Source organism: Nannobrachium achirus, assembly GCF_963921795.1.
Source record: "Nannobrachium achirus genome assembly, chromosome: 12".
Lineage (NCBI taxonomy): Eukaryota > Metazoa > Chordata > Actinopteri > Myctophiformes > Myctophidae > Nannobrachium > Nannobrachium achirus.
This window is the reverse complement of record NC_137832.1, coordinates 57,647,714-57,667,351: the sequence shown is the minus strand read 5'-3', so window position 1 is coordinate 57,667,351 and position 19,638 is coordinate 57,647,714. Positions and strand designations below refer to the sequence as shown.

General features: G+C 42.8%; 1 protein-coding gene across 1 annotated transcript; it reads right to left on the bottom strand.

The window, feature by feature from the left end:
- Positions 1 to 756: 756 nt before the first annotated feature.
- LOC308295139 (gelsolin-like) lies at positions 757 to 19,532 on the bottom strand. Its single transcript, XM_080738126.1, has 19 exons — positions 19,425 to 19,532; positions 14,736 to 14,929; positions 13,000 to 13,154; positions 12,748 to 12,909; positions 11,179 to 11,238; positions 10,121 to 10,210; positions 9,513 to 9,602; positions 9,019 to 9,151; positions 7,871 to 7,959; positions 7,282 to 7,410; positions 7,009 to 7,095; positions 6,575 to 6,708; positions 6,294 to 6,384; positions 5,670 to 5,840; positions 5,059 to 5,233; positions 4,472 to 4,593; positions 3,724 to 3,801; positions 1,327 to 1,387; positions 757 to 1,027 (listed from the first exon to the last, which is right to left on the bottom strand). The coding sequence occupies exons 2-19, from the start codon at positions 14,926 to 14,928 to the stop codon at positions 858 to 860; spliced, it is 2,190 nt and encodes a 729-aa protein (XP_080594252.1). The 5' UTR covers position 14,929; positions 19,425 to 19,532; the 3' UTR covers positions 757 to 857.
- Positions 19,533 to 19,638: the final 106 nt, after the last annotated feature.

Here is a 19,638-nt window from a genome sequence, read left to right as displayed (position 1 = left end):
TCAAACTCCATTTAAACAGTTGGTATGTGGACTTCACGTCTAATACTGTGGTACTCACATTTTAATTTACAGACATATAAGGGTCTATTGGCAACCACCTCAAGTAACACAGAGGGTCCCTGGACCTTACTTTGAAAACCCCTACAATATGTATACAATACCGTAAGTACTGTATGATTGAATTAAAAACATTTTATTGAGGCCAAAATGTTAAGATCTTTTTTTTTTTAAATATATGCAGGAATCGTTAAAGGGAAGTACCCCAAACCCACTGCCAAAAGATATAGTATACTGTACCAGTCTTAAGGATAATACCGCACTTGCTCCTTTCGATATCAGAAAAACAACGTTCCGGGTTTGTACAGAACAAGTATTTACCAAACTGCGTATATTTTGGGGAGTCAGGACATCTGGTGCACAAGTTCTGAGGAAATGTTCTGAGACCGCCTATCACAAGTTCTGAAAGACGCCAATTTGAAGTCATATCACCTCCCTTTCCAAAGAAAGATTTAAACCTCGGAAGGAGCATGCATCGATTTTGAAGGCTTATCACTTGTACTTTAACTTCTATTGTCCAGTATTATTACTTAATGTATCGTGTTGGCCTCTGCAGAATATGTGCCAACAACATTTCACTGCTTGTACCTGTGTATGAGTGACAAAGACCGTAAATCCCTCCAAAAAAACAAACAAAAAAAAGCCTCCAACTGAGTGAACTCTACTGAAGAAAAAAAGTTATGTTTCTGAGTGCAGGGAATCTTTAATATTCATCTTTATTTCAGATATCAGAACATCTCTCTCCGGTAACAATAGACTCTGTAACAATAGAAAAAGACCTCAGGTTTCACAGTGTGTGTTCAGACACGGAGGCCTTCCATGGCTCTCTGCAGAGGGTCGCTGCTCCAGTAGTCTTGGTTCCAGTCCAGGAACCAGCCTGTGAAGGTTGGGGGTTCAAATCCCTGCTTGACCTTCACTATGGGTGTGCGCCCGTCTCTGCTGGTGGGGTCCGTCTCTATGTACTTGGCAGCTGTATGACACACAAACGTTTGTATTACTATATAGTTGTGAGGACAACATTTTTGGACAGGTATTTTTTTTAGATGGCATTTCTAATTTATTTTTGCAAGTTTTAACTACCTCCTAACCCCAATGCTGACAATAACAGATATATATCGACCTGCTTTTTTTCCGTGTGTGACACTGGCAAGCAACCAAATATAAATTAAAGCGTTACTCCAACGCTAACCCCACATTCTAGTTGACATTTGTAATGAGTTCTGTTTTTAATGACAATGTCCCATGTGTTTGACATCCTGCAAGTCTCACCTGATGCCATGGCCTCTGTCATCTCTGAGGCGTGAGCCTCCTCTCCAATCCACACAAACACCTGGAGAAGAAGAGAAGATGGAGGAGGATGAGAATGGCAAAGAGGGGAGGAGAGAGAAGATCAGAGACCTCATCCCCTAGCACGTGTTGCATCGATTGACCAATGTAGAGCTAGTATTGGCTACCATGCAGAATATCAAATCAAAACTTTATTTATATAGCACATTTAAAAACGACGTTGTCGAACAAAGTGCTTTACAACAGAAGAAAAACAGTGGAATAAGAAACAATACAACCAAAATACAAACAAATGAAGCAAGCAGAAAAGTAACAAAGTTGAAAATCAAAAGCTGTGGTTAAAAGCCAGATTCTAAGTGGGTCTTAGAATAGATATACTGTACTGTATCTTGGTTTTTGTTGCAAGGAGTTTCGACTAGTTGCATTGGTGCCGTCTTGCCTTAAAGCGGTTTTGTTGTAAGGAGTTGCGACTGGCCTTTAGATTTGTTTTTCCTGACCAAAATGTTAACAGATGCCAGGGTAATTGTTTACCTGGTATCCTATAGTTTCAATGCACAGATTGTTATTACTATAACTAGACACCCGAACCACCTAAGCTGACTCCTTTCCAAGTGTAGAAGCAGCGGTTCTACTCCCAGTCTCTCTCAGGGTGGCTGAACTTCTCACCCATACCAGAAAACGAATTCCGGCCCCTTGTACACGCGACCCTATACGTTCGGTCATGACCCACACTTCATGACCATAGGTGAGAGTAGGAACGAAGATTGCTCGGTAGACAGAGCTTTGCCTTACGACTCAACTCTTTTTCTTCACAACAGTGCGATTGAGCGACTGCAAAAACGCTCCGCTCAGCAATATTATTCCATAATAACCTATACAAGGTCTGGTCTTAATAAATGTCATCCCCTTGAAAGAGAAATCTGGCTGTTCTTGTTGCCAATATGGTCATCACTTTCCCGAGGCGAACAACAGAATTGGGCTACACTGATTGGCCAAACTGTTCATGATGTCAGTGTCTCCGAACCAATATAAGTGGTCGGACACGCACTAGAACTGCATCACGTTCCAGAAGATCTGAAGGATTCCATTTTGATCCACAGTAGCTGCTGGTGCGAGAAATGTTTCGGTGGAGCTTTCATCTCAACTACGTACCAAACAGAGGCCGTAATCATGCTGCTGCTGCCGTGGGAAACAAGCTGTATTCCTTTGGAGTAACTGGAAACAGAGCTCATATTGATGTGTTTGTCTTCAACACAGTGTCTTTAGTCTGGAGGGAGTTGACTCCAGTGACACAAGGAAGAGGAGAGTGCCACCTTGAGGTTCCCTCCAGGCGTGAAGGCCAGACAGCTGTGCTGGTAGAGGACATGGCCTATGTCTGGGGAGGAAGGATTTACCCAGCAGGTGTCTGTAACGTGCTTCATGCATTTGATGTTGACGCCCACACATGGTCCAAGCCCAGGGTTTATGGGACTGTTCCAGAGGGGAGGAGCCATCACGTATGCTGTGTCTTGGGGAAGGTCATGTTTATACATGGAGGATACCCCGAGACAACATGGACTGATGACATCTACAAGTTGGACACCACTACAATGTTGTGGGCTTTAATTGACACCAAAGGAACTTTTCCTCCACCTGGTTCTCACTCTGCCACCATCATCGGGACAAAGATGTTTGTATTTGGGGGCTGGAGGGGTGGGTACCACAACACCGTCGGCACCTACACCACCGGCACCTACACCACCACCAGAGTGTTTGACACAAAGACCAACCGCTGGCTGAATCGCAACCATTCTGCACAGATTCATCCAGAAGGACTCCGTGCTCGTTCATCCTTTACCTACAATGGAGAGCTGTACATATTTGGTGGTGAGTTCTTTAACTCAAGACAAGTTCTGTGGAAGTTCAATCCAGTGACCGTCTCCTGGAAGGAGGTGAAGCCCAAGGGGAACGGCCCGTTATGGACGAATGAGGCTTGCTGTTGCATGATTGGAGACCGTATCATCCTCTTTGGAGGATACAAAGATGACCTGTTTATTTTAGACTTGAGTCCTAGTCTGAAGACATTATGCAAGCTGGAAGTTATTCAGTACGGTCTGGATGAGTCTGAACTCCCACACAACCTCAGGTGGGAACTGGCAGCCATGACGACCTCATAAAGAAACAAAACAACTACCGGTACATCAAACAGCAAGATCAAAAAAACAAAACAGTAACTGGAATAAATACCGTACACCTACTGTACACCCAAAAGAATGGCTGTGAATCAGAATCAGATTAAAATTATTTAAAAATAAATAAATAATAAAGCAAATAAACAGCAAGGTGTAATGACTTCCATCGTGGATCTTTGGTCCGAGTGTGTAACCATTTTTAACTGACCTGATCCCAGGTGTCGAGGATCATGACATCATCAGGAGCCAAGTCTTCCTGAGTCATCTCACCTGGTACCTCCTCTATCTGAACACACAAACATAAGGATGAAATTAAAGATGAAAATGTTTTAATTTGCTGCAATCTATGGTTTTAGCGATTTGAATGATTTTTATTTCAGTGGGTGGGGCACTGCGTACAAGTGGCTAAATAGTAAATATGTCTTTTTTAGACACAATAAGGCCATTCCCAAGATGCACCACAATCCTTCATGGGCAGATGTGACTTATGGGGGCAAGTAGTCAATAGTTATACAGAAATCGCCTGCTTATTGTCTAAAAACACATATTTAGTCACTTGTACGCATGCCCACACCCACTGAAATCAAAATCGTTAAAATTATAGAAAGCAGTAATCTTTTCTTTTCTCTAATTACAATCTAAAATCTTAACCCTTGTATAAGTACATGTGTTGTCTCTGACCTCAGCGCTGATTGTTAAGATTTCAACACAGATTAATTGAACATTGGTTAGACTTCATCACATGAATAATTCCAGACGTAGCCTGTGAAAACCAATGCATTTGCCAGAGCTAAAAAATAAACAAATAGCCCTTACAATGACATTAGTCTGGCCAGACAGAAAGCGGAGAGGCAGACAACCACATGTATCCAGACAGGAGGTTACCGGTATACAGATGGAGCTAGAAACGGACAGACAGAAAGGTAGACAGAAAGACAGGGTAGACGAAGACAGACCACAAAGTTCCCAGTCTTGTTGGAACAGGCGAACAGGCGAGGAGGATGGGCGTCCATCTTGTTCTTCAGCCTGGGTGACGTCTGGTACTCAGTCTTTCCTCCAAGACACGACCAAAACTCATCTACAATGAGCACAGATGTTGGACAATGAGCACACGGATGTTAGACATGCCTAAAACTCATATACAAACATGAATACAAGATTGATTGATTTATACATTTAAAATGAATTCAAACGGCTAAAAACACAATAAGTGTGGTCCTTGAGGGAAGGAAACAACAAACTAGATGACAAAAGAAAGACAAATTAAAATAAAAGCCAAAATATATTAAATGATTTCACATAAGACAAAAAAAGGATCTACAGACAAAATCCATGGCTAAAGATGTTTGTTAAAGACCATGTTCATTTTCATGTTTAATTTAACCAGGAGGTGGCAGTATAGCCTGTATCTCTCCAAAGCTGTCAAACTTGTCAAACCTTCATGACTACTGTCAATATTATTGGCTCTTATGCAAAAGCTGTTATTATTCATTAATGGAAAACAATACAAAACAAGGTTTCTGACGGGCAGACGCTTCATCACCTTCCTCCTCTCCCTCAGTGACGACCGTAGGAGAGGCTCCCAGCAGCTCAGCGAGCTGATTGGCTCCTTGCTTCTCTGCGTCGCTGGTTCCTTTCCCCTCCCACAGAGTGCAGCCTGCCTGGCTCAACAGCACAAAGGCGTCGTTGGAGTTCAGACTTGAACTAACAGCATCCACCTGGAGGGGAGCAGACGCATCATTGAGGCGCTTTTCGACACTTCTCATGTAAATACCAGGCAGACCATTTTCAAACAGCTGCTGCATCGATAAAGTGGTTAAACAAATGCTACAGGTCTGAAGTAGGCCAAACCCAGTTTACAATTGGGAGTATCATGATTCCCCCCCTAAAATATGATGATCAGGTATTATATGATTATACTAGGAAGAAGATTTTCTCCAAGAAAAATGTAGAGAAACTGTGTTAAAAATTATGTTTTTATTATACCAAAGAGAACAAGTACAAAACTATGGCACCGCCTCTTTAAGAGTCCACTTGGTTCCTAACTATCAATCATTTTGCTCTCAATGACCACTGAGGGGTCCCCGGACACCCCTTTGAGGACCACTGGCATAGATGACACTGTACATTATTATTACTACTACTACTACTCACCTCTACAGCTCTGGTGTTTCCGGCCGGATTCGCTCGCACCTGGAAGAGTCGAGTGTCCGCCACCTCGGATTGGCCGCCTTCTCTAGAAGTCCCGCCCTTGTGCACCACCATCGGCTTTCCCCCAAACAGGCTGATGAGTTGGGCCGGCTCTTTGCCCTGAGCCACACGAACCTGCCAGACCACAACAAAGATTAAAAACTTAACAGCCTTAACAAATGTTATAAAAGTGACAGTAAAATGTGTGTTCAAAGAGTGCCTTTTGAGCTGGCAGCGCCAGTCTTCCATGTATTTCTATTAAAGACATGCTGGTGCGTTCCACTTTCCAGTGCACAAGCCTAGCGCTTCAGAGCTCTCGACGCCCAGCGTTTTTTGGTGCAGTACCCTGGCCACTTCCAGCTGGAAACAGTCCCAACTTTTGTCACATCCTGAATCATTACCATGAGAAATCCATGTTTACATTGTTTCAGCCAAGATTTAAAGTGCAGGCATCACGCTGTGTTTGAGATGTGATATCCAAAGCGCGCCGCAGATCAAAAAGGCGTTCCACGTGGACGAGGACCCCAATATTCGAATTTCTCTACCTCTGGGGTACAAGCATTCAATCAGCAGTATGTGTGTGTGTACCTGTACAGCCCCTCCTCCTAGCTCGTCGTCCAGCTGAATGGCCAAGAGGGCTGATGTTCCGACCTCATCTTGACTTGACTCCGCCCCCTGCCTGAAGACAACACGATTCATAAGTTAAAAATACCTCTTAGAACAAAGTAATTATGTATAATTTATAGAATGTACATACCGGTAATTAAAATCTGGCGTCACTAGATTTTAATGGAAAGAGACGTGCTTGTGAATGCTGCTAGAGGTCTTTGAGCCCTGTGGTACCCCCCCCGGTTTTCATATAATCTTACCATATATAAATGATTTGTCCGCGTCGTGTCTGGTGCTGGTAGTTGTAGAGAACAAGGTAGCTGTCTCCCCCATAGAACTGACCATAGACGGACTCGTCTACTGCAACCTTCTCCGAGCCCTCGATGCGCCAGATCTACACACAAACACAGAAATAACTAGAAGTTTTATCTGTGGAAAGTCAGAGAGAACCCCTTCCCATTTCGTTTTTTGTTCCAATCCAGTTCTTCAAAACAGTCACCCTTATCATTAAGTTTCAAAGTTATTTCAGATCCATTCAATCCATATCCAGACAGGTAGGTTGCCAGACAGCACTGCACGTTAAGCTGTACTGTATTGTTGGATTTAAACCTCCAACCTTGGCCCAGTGGCCGCGGAAAACACTGAGCTAGATGATGTGGCTGACAATCAAACCCGGGGCCCTGTGTGTTCCTACCTGTTTGTCTCCGTTGCCGTCGTCAACCATCCCATACTGGGCAGCCATGGCCTGTGATTCGTGGAGAGTTGAGGCATCAAACGGCACCTGATGCAAGTAAAAAAATAATAATATATATATATATATATATATATATATATATATATATGTCACTTTTTGGCAACAGGTTTTACATTTATACCATCAAATTTGATACTGTAAAACACATATTTATGCCATGTACAAAAAAGTATTATCATCATCATTGTGTAAAAGTAAGTGATTGACGGGTACCTTCTCGATCTTGGCAATGCGATTGGACACATAGCCGGTTCCCATGCCATCGGTGTCATCAGCATCTCTCCACACTTTGAAGAACTGTTTGAACAGTGGAGTCTCTCCATGCTGAGGCAGAATCTGGACCTAAGATGGGGTCAGGGGGGGTCAGTGCATTTTCAGAGCATGTTTATTTTAGTGATCAGTCATTCAATTGTGTTCCTGCTTGGATCAATAGAAAACTAACAAAGTATACCTTAGGTTCCTATTAATCTGTATCAAAACGAGAACTTAATTCTTAGATATTTGTTATAAGATCAATAAAATCATAGTGACTATTATTTGGGGGCCCACTTGCAATATCCTAACAGCCCACCGGTTGGGAATTGTAGTTTTATGGACCTAGGTCAATGTACTGCAGTTAAGTTATAATGTAGATACTGTAGATTAAAGTCTTGATCCTGAAGATATTCTGTTTGATAGTTTGGCGACACCATGTGGTGGCCCACAGGCTGTGTGTGTGTGTGTGTGTGTGTGTGTGTGTGTGTGTGTGTGTGTGTGTGTGTGTGTGTGTGTGTGTGTGTGTGTGTGTGTGTGTGCGTTTTACCTGGGTGTGTCTGGGGTAGTTCATCTTCTTTATGAACAGCTCTGCAGTTTTCAGGACCGCATGGCGCTCCTCTTTGTTGGCTTCCTTTCCTGAGACAGAGGGAACACGTTCTGTTATTATATTGGCCTGATTAGTTTAGCGGTTCTCAACGTGGGGCCCGGGGTCCTTGAGGAGGTTCCAATGTGTCCCCAGCTAAATGACTGACAGTTAGGAACCAAATGCACCCTAATGGGTCTGCAACTCCGACACAGTGATAAAGTATCTGCCCACCACTCCGGAGTCTAGGAGCTCGATTCCACAACAGTGCAACTGGCTTTGTCAAGCGTCTACTACACAAACACAATTGGCTGCATATCTTGCTTTCCTATTTAGTCAGGGATAGTTAGCAGAATATCTGTCAAATGTGGGAATAAATTCCTTACCAAACAATTTCTTCACCAATGTGTTAGTAAAGGTGTCTAGTAACATATCTAACAAAGATTGAAATTCAACATCCCTAGCAAAATGTTTGACAGCTAGGGTAATTCTGGGTCTCATTCACTTACTATACACTATACTGTAAGGGAAAAAATCACTCCCAAAATAAGCTTTAATTGGGATGTGAGGGGTCTAACTAGGTGTTTTTGATTATTCTGAATCCATTGCAAGCATTTGTTTTGCACGAAAAACATCCCTTGGGCCAAAAATGGGCCCATACACCTTGTGAAAAGTGATGACTCCTCACTAAACCATAGTTTTTTTGCGTCTGTTTTTGGCCCAATGAATGTTTTTCGTGCAAAACAAATGCTTGCAATGGATTCAGAATAATTAAAAACACCCAGTTAGACCCCTAACATGCTACTTAAAGCATATTTTTGGGAGTGATTTTTTCCCCTTATAGTACAGTGTATAGTAAGTGAATGAGACCCAGAATTACCCTAGCTGTCAAACATTTTGCTAGGGATGTTGAATTTCAATCTTTGTTAGATATGTTACTAGACACCTTTAACACATTGGTGAAGAAATTGTTTGGTAAGGAATTTATTCCCAGGGTTTTATTAAAATTCCCTGACTATATTGTTTGGTCTTGGGCATGTGTAGTGTAGTGTAGTGTAGTGTAGTGTAGTGTAGTGTGGTTTGGTTTAGTAGTGGGCGGGGTGTGGAGATACCTTTCCAGATGAAGATGTGTCCATTTGTTCCGTTATCAAGGATGAAACACTCGCTGGACTCCAGTGCATTCTGGGAAAACGGGTTTTCCTCTGCTACCACAGTAACGTCCATGTCCCCGCTGGCATTGGACACCTGACAAACAAGCCAAACAAATGGCAAACGTTCACATTCACTCGTGTTGGTAAAATAATACCACTGGTACTCCGCGGCGACAATTCTGCAAAAGCTAAGGTATGGCAAGGTTAACTGACAACATCGATATCATTGGCCAAGCAAACACTCATTTCATAGTCTGTGGACTATAGCAAACGCATAAGCTTTCAAATGCATGTACATTTTTAATGAAGAAAGCATCCAGAGATTACTTTCTTTCAATTTTTAATCGTTTTACTTTTCAATCTTTTAAATCTTATAAACTACTGTCATGAGAGAACGCCACCAAGATCAATATCAGGGGAATACAAGTGTTGAGCGTGAAATAGTCTTCAGTCACCTTGTATAGTTTGGCTATCTTCCTGTTAGAGCTGTCCGTCTGGGTGTCTTCCGTTCTTGCCCCAGCAAGATCTGGCTTCTCCCCCAGGATCTGATGGACAAGGTAAAAGTTCACAGTTCACCACACTGATCTAAATCACTCCCATCTCCCCCACAATTCGTCCCGCTTCAAGTTTTTTTTAACAAACATGATCTTTAAAGGATCACAGCAATAGAATGTCTCCATTGATCTGGGATCTGATCCTTGTTGTACTCCTTACTATTGGTTGATCTAAACTTTTGCAGCCGAGACCCAAAGGAAATAAATCTCCCCAGGACCCAAACTTACAAAAAATATATTATGAATTAACCACTCTAGCACCATTTCATAGTGAAAATATCTGATCCTCAAGCTCACAACATATCGCATCAGCTTGTATAAAACATAAGAAATGGGGTGGGAATATCTGATATACATTTAGTCTGAAAATACATTAAGAAAACTGTACCAAAGGGATACTTGCGACCCATAAAAATGGGTCCCAACCCATAGTCTGGGAAACACTCATCATGTATTGGAAGACAGCAAAAATGTATGAAACAATGCCCTGCATCTCATCATGACCTCACCTCCAGCATCTTCCCTGGCTCCCCCCCCTCGTCGCAGACGAGCAGTTTGGCCCGCCCACACCTCTCGTTGTCACGGATACCCTTGGACACCTGAGTCAAGAGGGGTCAAACGTTAATCCGGTGGTTCTCAAAGTGGGCCAGGGGTCCTTGAGCCTCCTGCTCAGGCCTGCCCACCCCACCCCTTCCCAACCCCCACTCTGCACAGAGCTTTAGTAACGGCCGGTAGAAAAGGCCACATTTTAAACATGAAGGTGATTTAAAAACTAGATTAGGAGAAAAATGTACTTTTCTGCAGCAGCCTAACATCATTGCCTATGAGGGAGACAGGACTTCCCGGTCATGTGATCTCGAGCTGCATTTCGTCACTGCGGTAGCCTACAGCAGGGGTTTTCAAAGTGGGTGACGGGGCACCCTGGGGTGCCGCAACGGCAGTCCAGGGGTGCCGCGAGATAATTTGATAATATTTGGAATTTATTTGGACACTTGAAGAAATATTTAGTATCATTTTAAACTTGAAGTACAAAGTTATTGTCAGTCAGTTCTAAACAAAATGGCTATTATCTCAACGTTTTCCTCGCAACATATTGTCACTAAAATATCGCCACTTTCAGGCAGAAACCTCTGTCGCACAAAACTAGTGAAAACAGCCGATCTACAAGCACACAACGCCTCGCGATGCGAGGCGTTGTGTGCTTGTAGATCTGCTGTTTTCACTAGTTTAGTACATTTTATAGGCTAGATGATAAATACAAAAAGAAAGGTTTTGGACATACAAGGTTTCCACCCGACAATGACGATATTCTATAAATTTAAGGTGCTGGGAGTGAAAATTATAATGTAGTAGGGGTGCCTCGGATTAAAAAAATATTTATGGGGTGCCCTGAGACAAAAAAGTTTGGGAACCCCTGGCCTACAGTACAGTAGCTACATTACAGTATAGTTTACTGTACAACGTGTCAAACGTGTCGTGGGCACACAGAGACATCAAAGAGATTGGTGCGTTGGCACGTTGTGGGCCTCTAATGAGTTAATGCAAATAATCTAGTGGTTTCACTCACCTGGGTGGCCTTCAGCTTCTCAAAACGGTTGCTTTGTGACCCACACCACTGGATGATCTCCTGAAAATACAGATATACAGGTATTATTGCATGCGTTATTATAAAGACTAGACCTTACCCGTTTGAAGATATGTGCTCCAATATATGTGCAGAGTGTGGGTTATGGAGAAAGTAACTGTAACTGGTGCGTGCGTGAGAATATGTGGGGGCATCATAATGTAAGGAGCAGCCCATGGAGGATTTTGCCATACCCGTCGGAAGATAAGACACACATCAAATGCACCCGGTGCATGAGTGACCCGTGCATGCAGGCAAACCACATGTGAAAATTGGGATCAGTTGCTGAAGAGATAAAGGTGGAAATGCATTTGTGACTGAGTGACTGACTGACTGACCTCTCTAAAATTATATAATGGATGTATATTACTGGACAGTGGACACACACACACACAGTGTCACTTGTATGTGCATGCCATCACTATCAAACACATTTCCCATTTCAACTTGACCTATGCCATCATTCGCAAACAATTTGTGCAATTCAATGTGTTGTACAACGTCATGTTCTACAGAACAAGCCTGCGGTCGTCTGCAGTGAGCAGTCTGTGAATAGGGGGGGGAGCTGAGTAACTTAGCGCATTGTATTCTGCTTCCCCCTTTCAGAGTTAGAGGCCAGTGTTGTCATCATTTGCAAATCATGAGGCTCTTGTTCAGTTCCTTCTTCCCCCTGGTCTTCACAGGAACCAACATGTTGCTAGTTTTTAACCCGATGCTGCTCGGATCTCTTTTGCCACCTTCTCGCGTTTTGTGTGTGTGTTTTGGTGTAAATCGACGTTTAGTTCCACCATATCACTCCATCATTAATGATGGGCAGCCTGCGAGCTAGTTCAGGCCCATATACTTGAGGTTTACACGCATTGTGCAGCATTGTGTGGCGATGTACGGTCTGTGACGTGTCAAGCAGCTGACCAAATTGGCGGTTTATTTAAGCTTACCTCAATCATTCCATTTCCTCTTACGTCAGTCACACTGAAGGTTGTATGCCCCCCTCCCCCTGTGTGTGTGTGTGTGTGTGTGTGTGTGTGTGTGTGTGTGTGTGTGTGTGTGTGTGTGTGTGTAGGGCTGTCACAATTATTACATAATCGTCTAATCGTGATTATTTGACATTATCGCAATTATTTAGTCATAATCGTCATAATCGTGAATGTTGAAAAATGTCAGAAATAGTGGAAATAGCAGATCTACAAGCTCGTGAGCTTGTAGATCGGCTATTTCCACTATCAATGTTATTTTTTAAGTAGTAAGTTGTCAAATGTCAGTAATTTATTTGTAATTTATTTGTGTGTTTAGGTTATGTGTCATATCTGCCATATGCAACTTCAAAGCCTAAAAGCCAAACAGAAATGTAATTATCAACGACAAAAACACAATTAAATCGCTAATCGGCAATTATTTGAGTGACAATTAATCGTCATGTAAAATGTCATATCGTGACAGCCCTATGTGTGTGTGTGGTGTGTGGTGTGTGTGTGTGTGTGTGTGTGTGTGTGTGTGTGTGTGTGTGTGTACCTCTCCCAGGTCCAGGATGAAACAGTCTCCCTGGTTGAAACTGTCCCAGCTGAGAGGGACCTCGGTTGCCCGGACGACCCGTCGACCTCTGACCTGCAGCAGTCTCTTCACGTCCACCTCATTGGTTGACACGTGGCGGAAACCTGAGGATACGCCCCCTTTCTGTTGTCAGCGGGAACAAACAGTTTTACATTATTACTCCCTTAATTTCTGCTTAATACTAATTCATCATGTATTCAGTAGTACGTTTACCATGTATTTGAGTCCAGACTTGAAGTATCCACTGAAGGACCTGGACTCGTAGCCCTGGACTTCTCGGTACTGAATCGGCGCCCCTTCAAGATGGTCGTCCATCTGGATGGCAAAGATGGCCGCCGCCCCGCTCTCATCCTGAGAACAGTCCTCACCTAACGGACGCATCAGAGGACATATTATATCCACACAACTGAACCTCTGTTGTATTGTAGTCGTGTGGTGGCTTGTTCAAGTTGTTCTCATATTGTCACCTTCTTAATAGTGGCCTTAAGTCATATTTATTGGCCCAAAAATGTTTAAAAAATAATAATAATAAACTGAACTAAATATAGAATATACCAGTAAGACTCCCTAATCGGCAGATAAGCGACCGTTGGTCGCTTATCTCCACAAATATCACAACCTCCACCTCTCAACGTCATACGGGTAGCCATAGTTACACCTGGAATGTTGAATCTCCATATATGGAGATAACCTACGCATCACACAAAGTCTGACCTCACCAGCCCATACTTGGGCATGGACGACTTATATCTCCATATACGGAGATGGCCATATATGGAGATACGATGACATCACAGAGTCCACAGCTGATGATGTGGCGTGATGTCATACAATACACAAACAAGCCCTATATAAAGGGGCAATTCTCACCAGGGAAGAGAGCATTGCCTGGAATGTTGAATCTCCATATATGGAGATAACCTACGCATCACACAAAGTCTGACCTCACCAGCCCATACTTGGGCATGGACGACTTATATCTCCATATACGGAGATGGCCATATATGGAGATACGATGACATCACAGAGTCCACAGCTGATGATGTGGCGTGATGTCATACAATAAACAAACAAGCCCTATATACTGATGCGATACGATGACATCACAGAGTCCACAGCTGATGATGTGGCGTGATGTCATACAATAAACAAACAAGCCCTATATACTGATGCGGAGATATGAGCAGGGCAAAGGTGTGACGTGTGACCGACCGACCGACCGACCGACCGACCGACCGACCGACGGACGGCCGGCCGGTGGAGGTTTTCATAGTAAACTGCTCCCTGACGGTCGCAATAAGAAAGTAGGTCGGAGAGGCTTATTGTCAATAGGAGCAAGAGCACGGGATTCTATCCCTGTTACAATGCACTAGACCCCTGGGAGACGGATTGCTGAGGTGGAGCGCAAGAATATACCGTATATGGAATATATATTGTATTTATTATTTCAGAAAATGATTCATGACCATTTTATTTTCATAAACTTTGTGTGAAATGATGAATACATATTCAGTTTATTCTGCGCAAAATAGAAAACATTGTGATGCATCATCTAGCATGGATTAACCCACCTTGACATGAACACAGAGATTACACACATTTATCGATAGACCAAGAGTAGCTATATAGAATGTTGAGGTAATTAGACCCCTCTTTTTAATTTTCCCTCTTAAAATTGCTAAATACAAGGCACAAACACTTAAGTCACTTTCCATACAATCAATTATTTGCATTGCAAAACGATTCGATACCGATTACCACATTTTAAAACGATACGATACAAAGCCAAAACGGTACGATATTTTGTTTTTGCAAACGACATAGTAGATCATTGCAAATTAAAATAGATTTTTCGATTCAGTTACTATATCGTTACACCCCTAACGATTTGGTTAATATTTACTGAGAATCCCTGTGTGGCATGCAGTTCAGTTGGTGTACTACTGTACCTTGCCAGTAGTGCAGGTCGTACTGCATTCTCCCAGAGCGCTGTTTGACGGTGCTGAGGACCAGGTAGGCGTCTCCGTTGTAGAAGGCTCCATACTGTGCCTGTGGCACTGGGGCCAGGTCCAACTTCTCCACCCTCCACACCTGAAGGCCCGACTGCTGCCCCGCACGCTCAAACTCTGGGTGGTACACCATCCTAAAAAAGGTACGGGAGGAGCAATGGGTACAGGAGGAAGATACAACTTTATAAAACTCTATTACAAGTAAGACGCCCTATAAGGGCGAGAAGCGACCGCCAGGTTGCGCTGAAACAGAGTTTCTAAATACGGCACATTGAAGAAGCAGGAGTTAAACTATTAATCTGGCAATTTACGCACATGCATGAGTGTTACACCAAATGTGTTACAACTTTTTGTGACCTGCCTTCATGAATGTAATGGGAGGGAGGAACTGAAGTCAATAGGTAACGAAATGTTGTGTATTATAGCGTGACTTACTGATGCCAGACTGACGACAGACGGACAGGAGGTGGACGTTTTGATACCAAATGCTCCCTGACGGTCGCAATAATTTAGTCCCCAGTGCACTCCTTTGAGGTGTTCTTTTTCATTGTATATTTATTTTGCACATACGTGAACTTGTCCTCTAGGATACTTCCTATTCTAGGAACAGTGAGCAGCCGTTAGTTTTTTAGCACTCAGAGCCGCTAGGGTTAAGTGCCTTGCTCAGGGACACTTCTGACATATTGCTGAGGCCTGGAATCGAACCTGGGTCGTTCCACACCATCCTGGTACAGGAAGTTCAGAACAGAACATTACATGGCTTTGCGTGCCTTGAAAGGTCAGTCACAGCCATTAGAGCAGGGTAGGCCTTCTTGGGCACGGGTGCCACCATTTTGTCAATCCAATGTTATTTTGCCCAATCTGTATGGTAGCGTATGTTAATACAATACAACTTAAAATATAAATATAATAAAAATGGGTGGTTGGTATCTGGTCTCCCTGCTCTTCTGTTGAATACCAGTCTTTTCGCCTCGGGCGTCTATCCGGCGGTCTCTGCCTGGCATTCCTGAACGTAACCTCATTAAAACGGTTACGCCCAACCTTATTCCTAACCTTAACCTCAGTAAAACGGTGCCAAAACCTAACCATATTCATAATCTGAACCTCAGTAAAGCCATGTCTAACCCTAAACTTATGTCTCATCTTATCCTCAGTAAAACAAATACCAGTATACAAAAAACGCCCCAACAAGCAGTCGGAGGAAAAAGAATTAGGGCCAAAGGGATTTTGGGCGAATGGACTTGTTACCCTTCTGTTGAGATATTTAGATCCTGACTGTCTGGTTGTACATGACCTTCAACATAATCCCCTTTCTGGTTTAAAATATTTGTTTTGCCTTCAGGTCAAAATTCAGAGGTCGAAATTTACATAGCGCAGCTTTATTTTAAGTCCGCTTGCATTTGCATGCAAATTACCTCCTGAACATAATCCTCCTGTTCACGCAGCCAATGCCATTTAGTTTTGTGTAGTGTAGTAGGGCTGGGCTGGTATGGATTTTTAATTATCACTGTAATATTGCAGTATTGTTGTACTGTATTGCAGTTATTGCTCCTAGTCTACCTAGCTGTCACCACACAATAGTCCGACACTGTGACAATTTGCACTTCTTGCAAATAGTCACAACTCTTGCAACATAACAGTTTTAAGGCCATGTTGCACCCAATGTAACTCCTTGCAACAGCCATTGGGGATAATGGTTGCAAGGAGTTGCATGCAACAGTTTTTTTGCAAGGAGTTGTGACTAGTTGCAATGGTGTGGACTGGCCTTAACAACTTGGGGGCCAAACTCGTTCAGTAATGAGATACGGCCACTGGAGGTCGCTGTGCCAAAACTAAGTTGTCTTGTCCCTCAACGAGACAAAGGGTTAACTTGGTTACGTGCAGCTGCATCCGTCCTGTGTACCCTGTGAAAGACCCTGGTCCATACGTCATACCGTGGCTCGCACAGAAACAAAATGGAGGATCTAGGCTGCATACACTTCCATTCTAGGCTGAAACATAAAAACAGCTTTATCTATGAATAAGGTGCAAAGAACGCCTGGGAAGCAGAGAACTGCCTGTTTTCACGGCGACACTTTACCGTGATGGTCGGCCCCGGTTTGGATTTTAGTTTAGCGAGCGTTTGTAAACAAATGGATTATCTTCCTCAATCGTCAGTGGACACTCACGTGCACATGCACGAAGCTTCCAAGGCTCTTCAAAATTAAAGCGTATGTGAACGACGGCAGCAGCAACAGCTAGAAATGTTAGAAACCTTGGCTTCCATTGTGTTAAGGGAAGTTCACGCCTAGCACTATAGCGATAACTGTCGTCATACTGCTGTGAACTCTGTCATCAACTTAAGCTAGAACCTTTTTTTAAATAATATCTTTAGTTATAAAATATATAATCAAGGTATAATCGCGGTTATGAACACGGTATACATTGCAACCGCGGTATGGCGGTATAGCGCTTATTGCACCCAGCCGTAGTGAAGTGTACACCTAGGGAGCATTTAGACTTACATCACCCGCCCGCTCACAATGTTGGCTCAGAGAACAATGGCAAAGAAAGCTCAAATAGATGCCATTCCAGCCTTTACAAATGTATGGTTTTGTTCATGTCCTGAAATTGCTGTTTGCTGAACATCCAGTGGTAAGCGTCACTCTTGAGACCACACATGAAGGGTCTTTCAAAGATCAAGTAAACAAGGCAGATTCAGTCAAGGTACACATTATAGGCCATATATGCAACCTCTGAACTCTCTGGCTGATGAATAACACATTTTGGTGAGATTCTGGGAGATAAGTTGGGTTATTACTCTGAGTCTACTGATCCATACAATGCCCTGATATTAAATAAAATGTTTAAACAAGTCATCAGTGATGCTACCCTGCATCCTGTGTCTCTGATGCATATATTTTTTGAAAGGATGCATTAAACTAGGCATCACTGCACCCCGGGGATGCATACAACTCTATCCTTTCTGCTATCAGTCATTTCAGCTGCATGTGGTGGATTCTCCACAGCTGTGCGTTCTGGCATTATTGATGAGATGATTGAGAACATCTTGTAAATCCATGTTTCTGTCCTTTATTAACTACATACAAGTAGCTATTTGCCACCATTTGTTTAAATCAAAGTACTTTGTGATATTTTCACCGTTGATACATAATGCGTGTGTCATTGCGGGACCCATAAAATAATTCTGGGACCCATTTGAATGACCACCTGTGGGTCCCGGGACCCAATACATTGAAAACCTAGCAACATATCACTGAGTAATTTTTAAGTTTTGCATAAGAATGTGTCCATTTGGTTCCATTTGTGCAATTATGGGGGTCCATGAAATGAAAAGGTCTGAGAATCACTATGGGGGATACGGCTTCCCCGCTACCTTTAGCGTAGAAGACACTGTATATGTAATGTTTCATGGCAGACATGAGTCAGCCCTCAACACAATAACAATTTGTCCAGACACGCTGGTGAGTGTTAAGCAAGATTGTTTTATAACATACATACTTATACGTGTATGAACAGTGAAATGTTGCTGCAACACACAGTGTGGTAAATAGGGATGGGCGTCAGGGGCGTAAGACTTCAAATCTGCACCACAACTATTTTAAACTTTAGCCTCAAGTACGATAAATGAAAACATTTTATTTCTATACCACTTTTTGTATAGGCCTACTGTAACACTGAGACAAAGATGGTGCCACCGCCATTTAGGACCAAATAGGCCTATGTGATAGGTTGAAATTGAGTTTAGTGGTCCTTTGAGGTAACTACAGGCAATAAATATACACCAAACTAAAATATTGAACAACATGAGATGATCTTGTAGTAGTAGACACACCCTTATTTCCACATTCACTGCACTGACTCACTGCACTCAGTGCACTGACACATCTAATGTAGGCCTACCCGTCTACCTGTGTCTGCTATCCTGCCTGCCTGCCTGTCTGTCTGTCTGTTCCTTGCAGCAACAGGTCATTATGACGACGGTTTCAAAATAAAATGAAAAGTTAACAGTTTTTGGACATAGTTTGGACATACTTCCCACCCACAGTGAGGATTCTGATGAATGTCAGTTTAATAGTTTCCATGAATAAAACCCACAACACAACGCCTCCATGCAGACAATCATTGATTAGACTCATCTACAAGCTTGCAGTTTTTTGCGACAGGCAGCACACGCACTTTCATCAATCGCAGGTGTGTGACTGTGAGACCTCGCGTAGCCAGGCTTTGATTGATTGATTGATTGAAGACTTTATTAGAAGTTTGCATAGGAAAAGGTACAGTTTCATGACGGTACAGTTCACTGGTACAAGGTCTACTAAAAGGAGATCCATGAAAAGACTAAGCTTATTTCCACTGGAAACCATTTGAAGTATCTCATATAACATTGAATGACAGACAAATAGAACACAGTACTATGCAGTAGTGCTCATCTGTGAAGATAAAAATTGCATAGTGAGCATGTAGATGCAGATGGCTACTGCGCTACTTCTACTAGCCTACTCCTGCTATTATTTTCCATGACTCATTATTTGTCATATTATGAAATAAAGCAGATAAGTCATATATGCTACCTTTTATGACTTCGTCGACGTTATTTTACAGAGCAAACAATATCAGAATGATTACCTGATGCTGTCGTGTGTGTCTGTGGTGGAATAAAGGACGGACTGACTGAAAGGAGACGACTTTCTTCCACAGACGCAGCTAGGAAGAAACGCACAGTCACACAGCTGCTCTGTGTTACTAGTAAATTAGTCTGGGATCACTTCACTTTTCAGGCTTGTAACCGGTCTGGAGCGGAAACCCCAAAACGTCACGTTGAAGTACTCAAAGGACTACA